Source organism: Cyprinodon variegatus, unplaced genomic scaffold (genome assembly GCF_000732505.1).
Source record: "Cyprinodon variegatus isolate N-32 unplaced genomic scaffold, C_variegatus-1.0 Scaffold10, whole genome shotgun sequence".
NCBI lineage: Eukaryota > Metazoa > Chordata > Actinopteri > Cyprinodontiformes > Cyprinodontidae > Cyprinodon > Cyprinodon variegatus.
Window position 1 is genome coordinate 2,747,058 of NW_015150463.1, and position 11,748 is coordinate 2,758,805.

General features: G+C 37.8%; 1 protein-coding gene across 1 annotated transcript in view; it reads right to left on the reverse strand.

The window, feature by feature from the left end:
• Window positions 1-11,748, reverse strand: part of LOC107087616 — an 80,959-nt gene that overhangs the window by 43,720 nt on the left and 25,491 nt on the right. Inside the window, exons 32-50 of the mRNA XM_015379293.1 lie at window positions 11,284-11,400; window positions 10,507-10,656; window positions 10,241-10,393; window positions 9,833-10,048; window positions 7,783-7,887; window positions 7,058-7,202; window positions 6,762-6,973; window positions 6,348-6,566; window positions 6,105-6,232; window positions 5,493-5,646; window positions 5,015-5,114; window positions 4,558-4,730; window positions 4,089-4,325; window positions 3,818-4,005; window positions 3,568-3,688; window positions 3,098-3,248; window positions 2,831-2,970; window positions 2,119-2,265; window positions 1,550-1,657 (exon numbers count right to left, since the gene is read on the reverse strand). Coding sequence (XP_015234779.1) covers window positions 1,550-1,657; window positions 2,119-2,265; window positions 2,831-2,970; window positions 3,098-3,248; window positions 3,568-3,688; window positions 3,818-4,005; window positions 4,089-4,325; window positions 4,558-4,730; window positions 5,015-5,114; window positions 5,493-5,646; window positions 6,105-6,232; window positions 6,348-6,566; window positions 6,762-6,973; window positions 7,058-7,202; window positions 7,783-7,887; window positions 9,833-10,048; window positions 10,241-10,393; window positions 10,507-10,656; window positions 11,284-11,400 — 2,964 coding nt within the window. The remainder of the gene's footprint in view (window positions 1-1,549; window positions 1,658-2,118; window positions 2,266-2,830; window positions 2,971-3,097; window positions 3,249-3,567; window positions 3,689-3,817; window positions 4,006-4,088; window positions 4,326-4,557; window positions 4,731-5,014; window positions 5,115-5,492; window positions 5,647-6,104; window positions 6,233-6,347; window positions 6,567-6,761; window positions 6,974-7,057; window positions 7,203-7,782; window positions 7,888-9,832; window positions 10,049-10,240; window positions 10,394-10,506; window positions 10,657-11,283; window positions 11,401-11,748) is intronic.

The window sequence follows — 11,748 nt, forward strand, 5'->3', positions numbered from 1 at the left end:
CAACGGCATGAAAAAAGTGGTTTCTACTTTTACTTTTATACTTTAAGTAAATTTACAAGCCTGTACTTTGTTACTTTTACTAGAGTAAAGAAGTTTAATCAGTACTTCCACTTTTACCAGAGTATTTTTTAACACAAGTATCTATACTTTTACTCAAGTACGGAAAGTGAGTACTGTTGCCATCTCTGCTATTAGGACAAAAGATAAAACACAGTTTAAGAGGTGTACATACACTTGTCGTTAAATGTTGGGTTGTTTTTTTTAACCCAGCTGCTAGGTTGAGCATGTTGGGTAATTTAATAGAGTTATTTTCATTGAATTGGGTATTCTGACAACCAAATAAGTCAATTATAAATCAATTACTAATACAGTAATATTTGTTTTCTTTAACTGTTTAAAGTGTAAGTAACAGTTAGAATCGAGTAGAGCATTGTTGCCAAGGCAAGTAGTCAAGGTTCTGTTTCACAGCACCTGGCCTTGGCCTTTTTACCTTACTGTCTTTTTTGTTTGTTTTTTTTTTTTTTTTTTTTCATAAGTTGGAACTAAAATGTGGGAGGACTTGGAGAAAGTAGAGTCCTCCAGGTCACATCCATTTTATGCTGCTCAAGCCTTGTGATCTCGGTTAACAATATAAAAACTGTGGCAGCTCTTGATGTGTGCTTAAAAAGACTTTTACTTTCCACTTGCACTGAAGGACTGTAAGCCTATATGACTATTGAATGGAAATTCTGTATGTTTATATATTTTTTTACTTTTTGTGCTCTATAAATTCTGTTAATAAATAAATATTAATAGTGAAATAGTATTTATAATTAGAATTAATAAGTAATGTATATTATTGTAATATGATAAAATAATTATTACATATATCAGTATGTAAAATAATAACTAAATATCAACAACCAAATTTGTTGGATTAGAGGAACTATGGAGTGTAGTCAGTTTGGGACCAAACCCAAGTTTTTGGGTTAAATTAACTCAGCGTGTGTTATGTCTAATATTCAATCAGCTCTGAGTTGGTAGACTACCCAAATTGGGTTGTTTTTAACCTAGCATTTTTTGCGTGTATCAACATACAGTGCTTTTCATAGTCTATACATTGAGGGAAAACTAAACCATTTAACATTTCTGTTTGGGATTCATGTCTGGTTGGAACAACTTAACAGTGTAAAGGTTTCGGTCAATTTACCTCTTTGATAGAGGTAAACCAGAAATGGCCTCTACCCTTTACAGTCAGGGGACTTTAAATTGCTTTACACTACATTCAGTCAATCAAGATGAAGAATATGAAGTTGTAGTTCATCATTCCTGATTATTCCATCTACTTTGGTTTAAACCCTTAATATGATGCTGTGTTATGGTTAAGAGGGAGTAGTGTTTTCTGATTTACAAACTTTTTTCAAAGGTGGTCCAAATTAAACATCAAAGATACGCATGAAGACAGATTAATATGAAACTGATTCTAATTAGCACTGTATGTTACTTCTGACTTGACCTAACATTTTCATATTCCCTTTAGGAGCTCTGTCTGTGTGAGTTGTTTTTCTACCTGGAGGACAGGGTTGTGGTTTTGCGCTGCCTTTTGGACAGTAATAACCTGCAGGACAGACGTCTCCATGGGCTGTATCATCACCAATTTGGGTTGAAAATGCTACTGCTGGAAGACACAATACATTGTTATTAGATTCCTTTTGTAGTTTTGTTAGCAAACTGGCTGACACGCCAAAATTATTTTCAGACATAAAATAATAATAATTGAATTAAAAAACTAGAACTAATCAGAAAATGTTGAAAGGTATTAGAAATCCTTAAAAATTGATAGAGGGACAATTTAAGTTACTTTGTATTTCCTTAGAAATATTTTACCAAATGACTTGTTCAGAATATTGCTATGCATTATATATACAGTCGTATGTTTATATCACTTTTTTTTTCACCAGTGTTTTTTTCATCATTGTGTTTTTATCACTGCTGCTTAGCTTTATCGAGGCTGCACTTAAAAAAAATGAAAAAGTCTAGAGAGCTGTACTAAACGAAATTTCTTTTTGCACACATTAGACAAATCTGTCTAAGTCTAATTTAATATAGTAATCAGAAGTGCAATGAGTGAAATAGTACTAGTGGTATTTCCCGAAGGTGAGGCAGCTGCTGATCCCTCTCTACAGAAGAAACCAGGGTTGCAGAGTCCAGATGGAGAAGATGCTCCTGGCTTCGCACAGTAGTGGCCGGGCAAACATGGCTGACATACTTCTTGAGACACTGCACCTAATATGAAATAGAAAAAAAAAATGTTGAACAAAAGAAAAAAAATAAATAAATTTGGTATAAAACTGTAGTTAGTTCCTGGCTTTTCAATGGCTTATTTTTGATTATCAGGATAAAAAACTGATAAAAAAATATCAAGTGGCCATTAAAATATTGCATTGCAAGCTATGGGTAAGATGAAAAAAGTATTTTCAAGTCCCTCAATAATAAACTCTAAATCGGATAATGAGTGTGAAACTTTATCTTCATTCATGTCTTTAATTTACTTTTATCATTTGATCTAATGCATCTGATTTACTTAATTTTCTGCCTTTTTATCATGGTAATATAATCTCATGTTTTGTAATAAACACTATTTATATATTTATCTATCTATTTTCTTTTTACAGCAGAATAAATTATGTGTAAATAATAATAGATGCTGCATCTGTGCTTTATCATATTTATAACTGACCAAAACCTCAACAGTGATTTAAAACTGTGACATATTCATTTTGATGATTGTTTAAAAACAGTTTTAGCATTTTTTTGCAAAGTTTTTTTTTTTTTTTTTTCATTCCATCACCTGCTATGGAGCTAAAGGTGCCAGCAGGGCAAGGAACCATGTAGTTTGTTCCCTGTGGACAGTAGAACCCAGCAGAGCATGGCCGTCCTGTTGGACCCTCCTCTGGTTGGGAGGAAACAGAGCCTTGGATACAAAGGAAACTATGGAGAGAGAGGACAATTAAGCAGAGGTAATCTGGTGTGTTATGTGAACAAATAATAGAAAAACAATTTCAATTAAACGTAGATGGTCTACAATCTTTGTGGGTAAATAACAGCTTTATTTTACCCAGGAGAGCAGACCCCAGAGGGAGCAGCTAGACCAGAGGAACTGCAGTATCTCCCAGGTGGGCAGAGCTCACAGTCTGACTTATTGGACAACCCCATCTGGTTGCTGAAAGTGCCAGCTGGGCATGGGAATGCTACACCAGTCTGGGTTCCTGTAAAACATTTATTTTGTCTACAGATGGCTGAGGGCTAAACATCAAAGAACAATTTATGGTGACCATGTCCACCTCGATTATGCTCAGCAATAGCCATTAGTGTAATTGGAAAGCCGTTTAGTGGTTCAGTCACTCATTCAGGGGAGCAAACAAAACAAGTTCAGTAATGCACTCTGTTTACAACACGTAATATTCCAACAACCAGTCTCACAGGGGCTGGGTGCAGCACTAGTCACATTTATTGTTGACAACGTAGTGCAAAAAGGCTGTACATTTGCTACAAAGGTCATTTAATATTCACTAGATTATAGCTTACCAGGTGGGCAATAATGTCCTTTAGGACAAGGCATGGGAGTTTGAGTTCCTGACACATTGCCAGCATCTGCATTGATCGAACCAGGACAAAAAAATCCAGCTGGACATTCAATACAGTCTGCCTGTGGGAAAGTAATTATCTTTAGACAAAACTAAGCTTATAATGATTATCCGGGCAATAGATTTTTAACACAAGGTGCTAAAGATTTTTTATGAGATCTAAAACTATAATAAAAAATGCTTATCCTCACCTGACCGGGCAAGTTTTGATAAGTCCCAGGCAAGCAGGACAACTGCCTATTAGATCCAGGTGGACATTTACTTCCAGGTGAGCAGGTGATACTGTCCTGCCAGTTGCTGTTTTCACTGCTTGGACAGTAAAATCCAGCTGGACAAATATGAGAAGGAAAAGAGAGCCCTCTACTGATACAAAGAAAACCTACAAAACAAAAAACACATTTGTTAGGCAGTCCTGCTACAGTTTCATTGGATTAATACCAAATAATTCAAATTGGTTCCAACCTGGAGGACAAGGCAGGCAGTCAGTGATATGACTGTTTCTGCTTTTGTTGCTGTAATGTCCTGAAGGACAGGGAAGAGGTGCAGAGGAGCCCTGAGTGCAGTAATGTCCTTCAGGACATCTACCACCAGTCACCCCTCCATCCTCTGGTGTGGGCGACCAAGCACCAGAAATACAGTAGTACCCTGCACTACAGAGGCCTGATGCAGCAGCTTTGCCAGGAGTTGCACAGAACGAGCCTGGTTGGTATATAACAAAGAAGGTGTTTTTATCTCTCTTGTGCTAGAAATAATTTTAAGTTTCATTGGATTTACATAACTAACATTACATCTAAACATATTAACAGCTCACTCCAAAGAGGACAATAATTTAATATCAAGGTTTTTGAATTACCATCATTCATTACCATCATATTATCTATTTATCAACCGCTACATTTTTAATCAATCATAGCAGTAAATAATGTTTGACCTGGAGGGCATGGCAAGCAGTCCTGGGGTTTTGTCATCTGAGTGCGAGGGTTGAAAGTTCCAGCTGGACATGGGAACTGGAATTTGGACCAAGTCCCGGTCGGGCAGTAATGACCCAATGGACACTCCAAACTCTCCAGCAGAGAGTTGTTATTGTTGCCAGGGCAATAAAATCTGCTTAGGCAAAACAAAAATGTAATAATATTTTTGTTTACTTCTGATGGCAGAAAGGTTTGTACTGTATATAGTCCTTTTCAGTATACAGAAAGAAAAAAATATATAAAAAAAAATATAAAAAAAACATATACATATCTGTATATGTATATTCATTTAGAATATATATAAATTTAGTGTATATTCTAAATGTATATACACTTACATTTGGAAATCCCTTACATTTGGAAGGATAAATACTATGTTCAATGTACAACTGATGTACGACTGATAAGTAAGCATACCCCTGGGGACAGACACTGCAGCTGGCTTGGCCATCTTCTGCACTGATGGTTCCCAGGGGGCAGGGTTGAGGAGCTGCAGAACCCCCTGAACAGTAATAACCTGCTTGTGCAAAGACAAGCACCATGAAAGAGACGAACACACATAATGCACAGGAAACAATTTGATTACTATTCCCAACAGAGCAGCTACTTCTGTTTGGTGCCTTTAGCTTGGAAGAGCCTGCTGTTTATTTGTATGCTGAGTTCGCTTAAAGTTTATGTCAATAAAAATGGATGTGTTAAGAGCTAACACATCCCATTTGTACTTTTTCTTAGAAGTCATAAAACATAGTTTTATACTGTACTGTTTTAGCAAAAATAAAAACCTGATCATATTGCATGACATATTACCACATATTTACACATCTCAGTAGTAATTCATTTCCTTCCTAAAATGATCTTATACATTTTGTAGAAGCTGATATGGATCATTGATCACCTTTTGGGCATGGACCTCCGCGGTTGTCTTTGAAAGGAGGGTCAGGACGATCTGCACCCTCAGCGCAGAAGAATCCTTTCCAGCATTTTCCTGAAGGTGCTGAGAGCCCCACTGAGTCACAGTAGTAACCCGGGGAACATGGCTGACAATCCTCCTATAAGAAGATAAAAAGCACGAGGCAGGATATTAACTGTTTAAAAAAATGGAAACTGGTAAATTGGAAAAGTATCCCCAACCAGTTTACTGGTGGAACCAATCCTTTTGTATCATTTTAACTTTGATGTATTTTAATGGGACATTGTGTGATAACCAACACAAACTTGTTTGCTAAGGTAGAATTAAAAGAATGTACAATTTAAAAAGTTAAAACGAAGTTTAAAAAGAAAAAACAGAAGAAAGGCTTCCAAAGAATGATGCTGCCATTGCAAAGTATTAACCTGTATCCATTGTTTCTGAAATCTTTATGCCAGTTTGTCTTTTGTTTATTTACTTTTTGTAAAAGCAAAATAGCTCAAAAAAGATTGCTCTTAATAATTATATTAAAAATTGCATCTTTAATCATGTAGGCGATGAAAAAAAAAAAAAAAAACAAAATCCCGGTTTCTTTCCAACCTTGGACACAGCTTTGGTGATGTTAGAGAATGTTCCTGGAGGACAGGGCTGAGGATGAATGGTGGCCTGGGGACAGTAGTGTCCAACTGGACAAAGTCCTCCTCCTCCTCCTGGTAAGAGACGCTCGTCTCAAACAGAACACCAGAAGAGAACCACTTAAGACATCAACAAATAAAACAGCAGAACCAAATGGGATCACCTAAAGTAAATGAGTGACACTGGAAAGCAAATACATTTGTTTACCTGCAGCCTGTGAGAGAGGCTGGGGAGAGATGTTTCCATGTGAACAGTAGTATCCTTCCTGGCACGGTCCAGTGACAGCTGTGGCATTTTTGGAGGAGCAGTAATGGCCTCCATCACATTGTCTGCACTGGGAGACAGACCAGTAGCCAGGATCTGGACCATAGGTTCCTTCTGGACAACTTCTTAAGGTAAATCCAGTCCCTTCAGGACAGTAAAATCCTGAAGTGCAAAGACAAAAAACAGAAATAGAAAACTAAGGAAAATAGATATTACTGGATAACTGTACGCTTCTTTGGTGCTTTTTTGGCAACAGCTCTGTGGTATAGTTACACATAAATATAGACTTAATTAGATTTTTTTTTTTTCAGTTTATGTTTATAGAGAACAAACAAACAAACAAAAAAAACTACAAACCTGCAGGACAGAGGTGCAGAGAGCCAGACACACAGAACCAGCCTGGGAGACAAAGCTCACACTGACTTGCATGTGTTATAGCTACATAAGTCCCTGGATCACAAGGCAAAGGTTTAACTGTTCCCTCAGGGCAGTAGTGACCCTCAGGACAGGGTCCTCCTGAAATTCCATCAATGGGGGTAGATATGACAGCTCCCCCCAAGCAGTAATATCTGCATAAGAAATACAACAAAAGGAAATCAGTTTGACGAAAAAAAGGCCTGTATAGCTCTGCTCTAAAAAAAACGTAGCTGTACCCTTCACTACACAATCCACTAGGTTTAGTAAGGCCAGCAGAGTCACAAAAATATCCCCCCAAACAAGCTTTACAATCTTCCTGGCTACGCAAGCCCAAGCTGTTTGACCAACTTCCCTCAGGGCAGGCTTGGGGGGCTGCAGTGCCTTTAAAGACAAGATGAAGAAAGCTGCATTAAAAAGGAGTTTGCATAAAACAGTGAATATTCAAAGAATATTATGAATGTGGTGTTTGGTGAAATTATACAGTGTGACAATGCCTCACATAGTATGATCACATAAGAGCAAGGTATTAAAGAGACCCTCCTGATGAATGTTGGGTGCAGCGTTGGTGAACTGACAACAAATCACGTTTGCCTTGAAGCAGCGTTTTTAAGAGATGGGTCAGCCAAGTAAAAGAGGGCATGCATGGGAACTAACTTCAAAGACAACAGGAAAGCAAAAGTCACAATACATATGTTGTCGGGGTTTGCTGATGGCCTCCAAATGGGAATTAGCATGAATAATACATTATAGCTATACACTGTAATGGGCCAAAATGTTAATATTGTCCTTCATTATACATTATTCTACACTGCACTTAAATGAGTAGGAGGTTTTTAATGCAATATTTTACAAACAATACCTCAACAATATCCAGTGCCTATATGGCAACGTTGTAAGCTTACCGTATTAAAGAAAATGTATGTGTGTGTGGGGTGAGGGGGGGTCACAAGGAGGTAACAACCTGAAGAGCAGTAATAACCAGGAGGGCACAGAGAGCCTGAGAAGTCATCCTTGGGGGAAGGTGAGAATGATCCAAGTTTGCAAAAATATCCAGCATTGCATGGTCCTATGTGTGGAAGGACATTTAGATAGTTCATTGATCTATTCAAGACAAATCTACAAGTCTCCAAAGCTTTGCACAGACCACATTTACCAGGGAATCACTCAAATTAGGAGTGGACAAATAAGTATCCTAAAATGATCTTTCAAATTTTACTTTGACGTGTTTTGTAGATCTATAAACTAAGATGGTGTATCTACTTGAAGGTTTTTATCTAAACAATAAGACTGGACAAATAAAATCTAAACATGCAAGGTCTTTATTTTGTTTATGTTTTGGGACAAAAAAATTTTAGATTTAGGAAAGAACTGGGTCAAAACAAGTGAAGTAGTAGTAGTAGTGATGGGTTAGATCATTTATCAGATGGACCCTTGGACATTATCCAATATTTTGAACTAGGCTATATGATAGAATAATTAGGCTGCTCTGAACCTCTAAAGAAAGAGAATGCACTAAACCATGCAGAGAACCATGGAGTAAAACAATGCTAATGTTAGTGGGTTTTGTGAACTAGTAACTTTTTATCTCTTAAATTGTTTGCAAGATCCAGTACTAGATTTCCTCAAGATTAACACTTTAACCAAAGAACTGGTCATAAAGTCACCATAGACAAAAATGTGGAACAAATCAGTGTTGATAAATAACAAGTGTTGCGCTTGAATATTTTAGAACAGCCATGTCCAAAGTCGATCCTCGAGAGCCACTGAGCCAGCAGATTTTAGAGGTTTCCGTGCTTCATCACGGCTGATTTCCCTTAATAGCTGATTAACAGACTTTTGTTGAACTGCATTCAACAAAATCAGCTGTACTGAGGGCAAGAAACATATGCTGAATTCGAATTTAGCGGCTGCAACCTCCGAAGGCCAAATTCGTCAGCTGACTACGTCATAGCGCAGTGCCGATGACGCAGCCGACAAATGCAGCCTTCTTTTTTCCATTTTAAAGGACGGTCCGCTGTCTCCTACGTAGTCTTGGGTATGCCATGATTGGCATTGGCATTGCAAGTCCAAGCAAGACAGATGTTCCGTGCTCAGAGGAAAAAGATAAATGGCACCAGTGGTGAATATTGTAAGTGCGGTTTAATATAATAGAAGTATGTGAATAGTTCTGTCTGAAATTAATGAAATTAGTTGTTTAAAATGGTTATTGAGTAAGATAACTAGTAGTGGGTAATGTTTGGTTTAGAGAAAGGTTTTATCTGTCCCTGTGCAAATGGGTTTGACTGACTTTTAAGCACTGTGTAGTGTGGGGACTATAAATCTGATATTCGTGATGACGGTGCTGCTGCTGAAGCTCCTTAAAAATTTTATTAGCACCCAGAATATAAGTGAGAAGTTCGGTATTCATTTTTTTTTTGCCTGTTTTGTGTGTCATATCTCACAGTTGCAAGGTGACAGTGCGTACGGTCTGATAAAAGCCTGAGAAGACTGGACCTGTTTGAATCCATAGCAAAAGCACTTTCCGGCCTCCTTATTTTCACGGACCTCTAAGTCCTTGGAGGATGCAGCCTCTGAAATCCAACGCACCCATTGAAAAGTGGTAGAACAGCGGCACTAGTGGACTGACATTGGACATGGCTGCTTTAGAGAAAAAGGTATAACAATTATTTCTTTTAATCTAACTATTGCACTCCAAATTATGAATTGTCTTGTAATTCTAACGTTAGACATAAGTCAATTTCAGCATTTTTGGGGGATTGAAAACCTCAGCAAGACAAACCTCTATCATTGTTCTGGTCATGCAACAAAGGGCTGGAGTTTGTGGGTCAAACATTTGACCAATGTTTGACCCACAAACTAGGTTAATTTTAAACCAAGAGTCATTCTGGTGTAGAAATTATGTTAATAAATCTAATTGCCACCAGCCATTTAAAGAGTTTTCAACATTAAAGGTGGATAATTATTGCAATTACATGGAAATTTTGAAAATAAGGAATCTGATTCCACGTCACCTGTAGGCTCTGAGAGTCCAACAGAAGCGCAGTAGTGTCCAGGGGGACATGGGAGGCACCCTTCTGAGCTGCCTGTATCCTCTCTAGGGTTAAAGGAGCCAATAGGGCAGGGGTGTTTGTTGGCTGAGCCTGTACCTTCTGGACAGTAATGTCCTTTAGGACAGGGTCTGGGCAAGGAAGTGTTCACAGGACCCACTCTCAAATCACAGTAGTAACCTTAAAGGAGAGAACAGCTTGTGTTTTAAGTTAGGACAGCCAAAATGTGCAAGTAAAGGTCAAAAAATAATGGAAAGGTTTGCACCTGCATATGCCTTTTATGTATCTATATTGCAGATGACCAAATCAAACACTACTTTAATAAATCAGCTCTGTGAACAGGTCAGCTTGTAAAAGAGTTTCTGCCCTTACCAGCCTCACATATTATGCAAGATCCCTGTTTTTCCCTATCTTGGTATGTTCCTGATGGACAGGGCTCTGGAGCTGAACTGCCCTCTAAGCAGTAGTGACCAGTAGGACACGAAAGAGCTGTTGCCACACTTTGACCAGGAGGACACCAATATCCTATGGAGGTATATCAAGGAAATTCAAAAAATAAGAGGAACAATAAAGAAAAATAAAAAATTGGAAAACATTTTTTATAAGCAGCTAATAAGTGAAACAGGCTGTGGATTGACCTTGTCTGCAAGGTCCAGTAGGAGTCCTGAGACCTGCTTCTTCACAGTAGAAACCTGCCGTACACGGCTGACAGCTAGCCTCATTAGTTAGACCAGATAGTGGAGAGAAGCTTCCAGGTGGACACAACTCTGGCTCTCCTGAACTCTCCACTAGACAACGAAAGAAGCCAAGAAAAAACATCATTCATTTTTCTATACATTAATCTTTTTAGTACAACAATTTCCACTTTTTACAGCCGTCTGTACAACAAATCACCTCTCGGGGATAATAAAGTTTTATTGAACTTGAACTTAAACTGCCATAGGTATTGAAGAGGGGTGGATGATTTATATCTTAATGTACTTGGCAGAATGAATGGGCTGAAATTCACATGGTTAAGCAAATTATCAGCATGTTAATAAAAATAGAAACACAATCAGTAACATTAGTTTTATCTTTCTAAATCCATGTTTTGTTACAGACCAAAGGGCACATCTATTTCCTTTCCAACTTCCCTTTCAACCATGGAGAAAACAAATTTAATAGACCCCCACCATATCTCAGATGTAGCATATTCCTGTGCTCTGTTTGGTTACCAAGCACATGATCTTTGCCCTTTATAGTAACATAATACTCATGTTAGATGAATGATGACAGGACAGGAAGAATTTTTATATTTTCCAGTTTGGGTGGAAAATTGCATGTTTATTTTCCTAACAGAAACTGCAGAGCTTCAGTTTTTTTTTTGTAAGGACAAGAAAGATAGAAGCACCACATGGAATTAAAGCCGGGCTCACCACAGTAGGTCCCAGGAGGACAGATGTTGCCTGTTACCCCATCAGTTGGTCTGGCCTCAGTAGCTCCTCCAACACAATAATACCCAGGAGAGCAAGGTCCCACTGGCAAAGCTAAACCTTTTGGATAGGATAAAAAAATAATAATACATTTGCATCAGTTGGTACCATAAAAACAAAAAAAGATTTTAAAATAATCTCATATTTTCTAAATACTAAAAAGTATAATAAAATTAATTTATATCTAAAATGATAGATTTACTGAGGGCTATGCAGTGGGTAGCATGGCTGTCTTGCAGCAAAAAGGTTCCAGGTTCGATTCCCGGCCCGGAGTCTTTCTGCATGCGGTTTGCAGCCTATTAGATAATCATAATTTCTGTCTATCTGAGTCATTCATTAATGTGAGAGAGCAGCTGATATTGTCAGTTTTACAACATTGAAAGTTTTTAAATAAAATTGTTTGTCTTG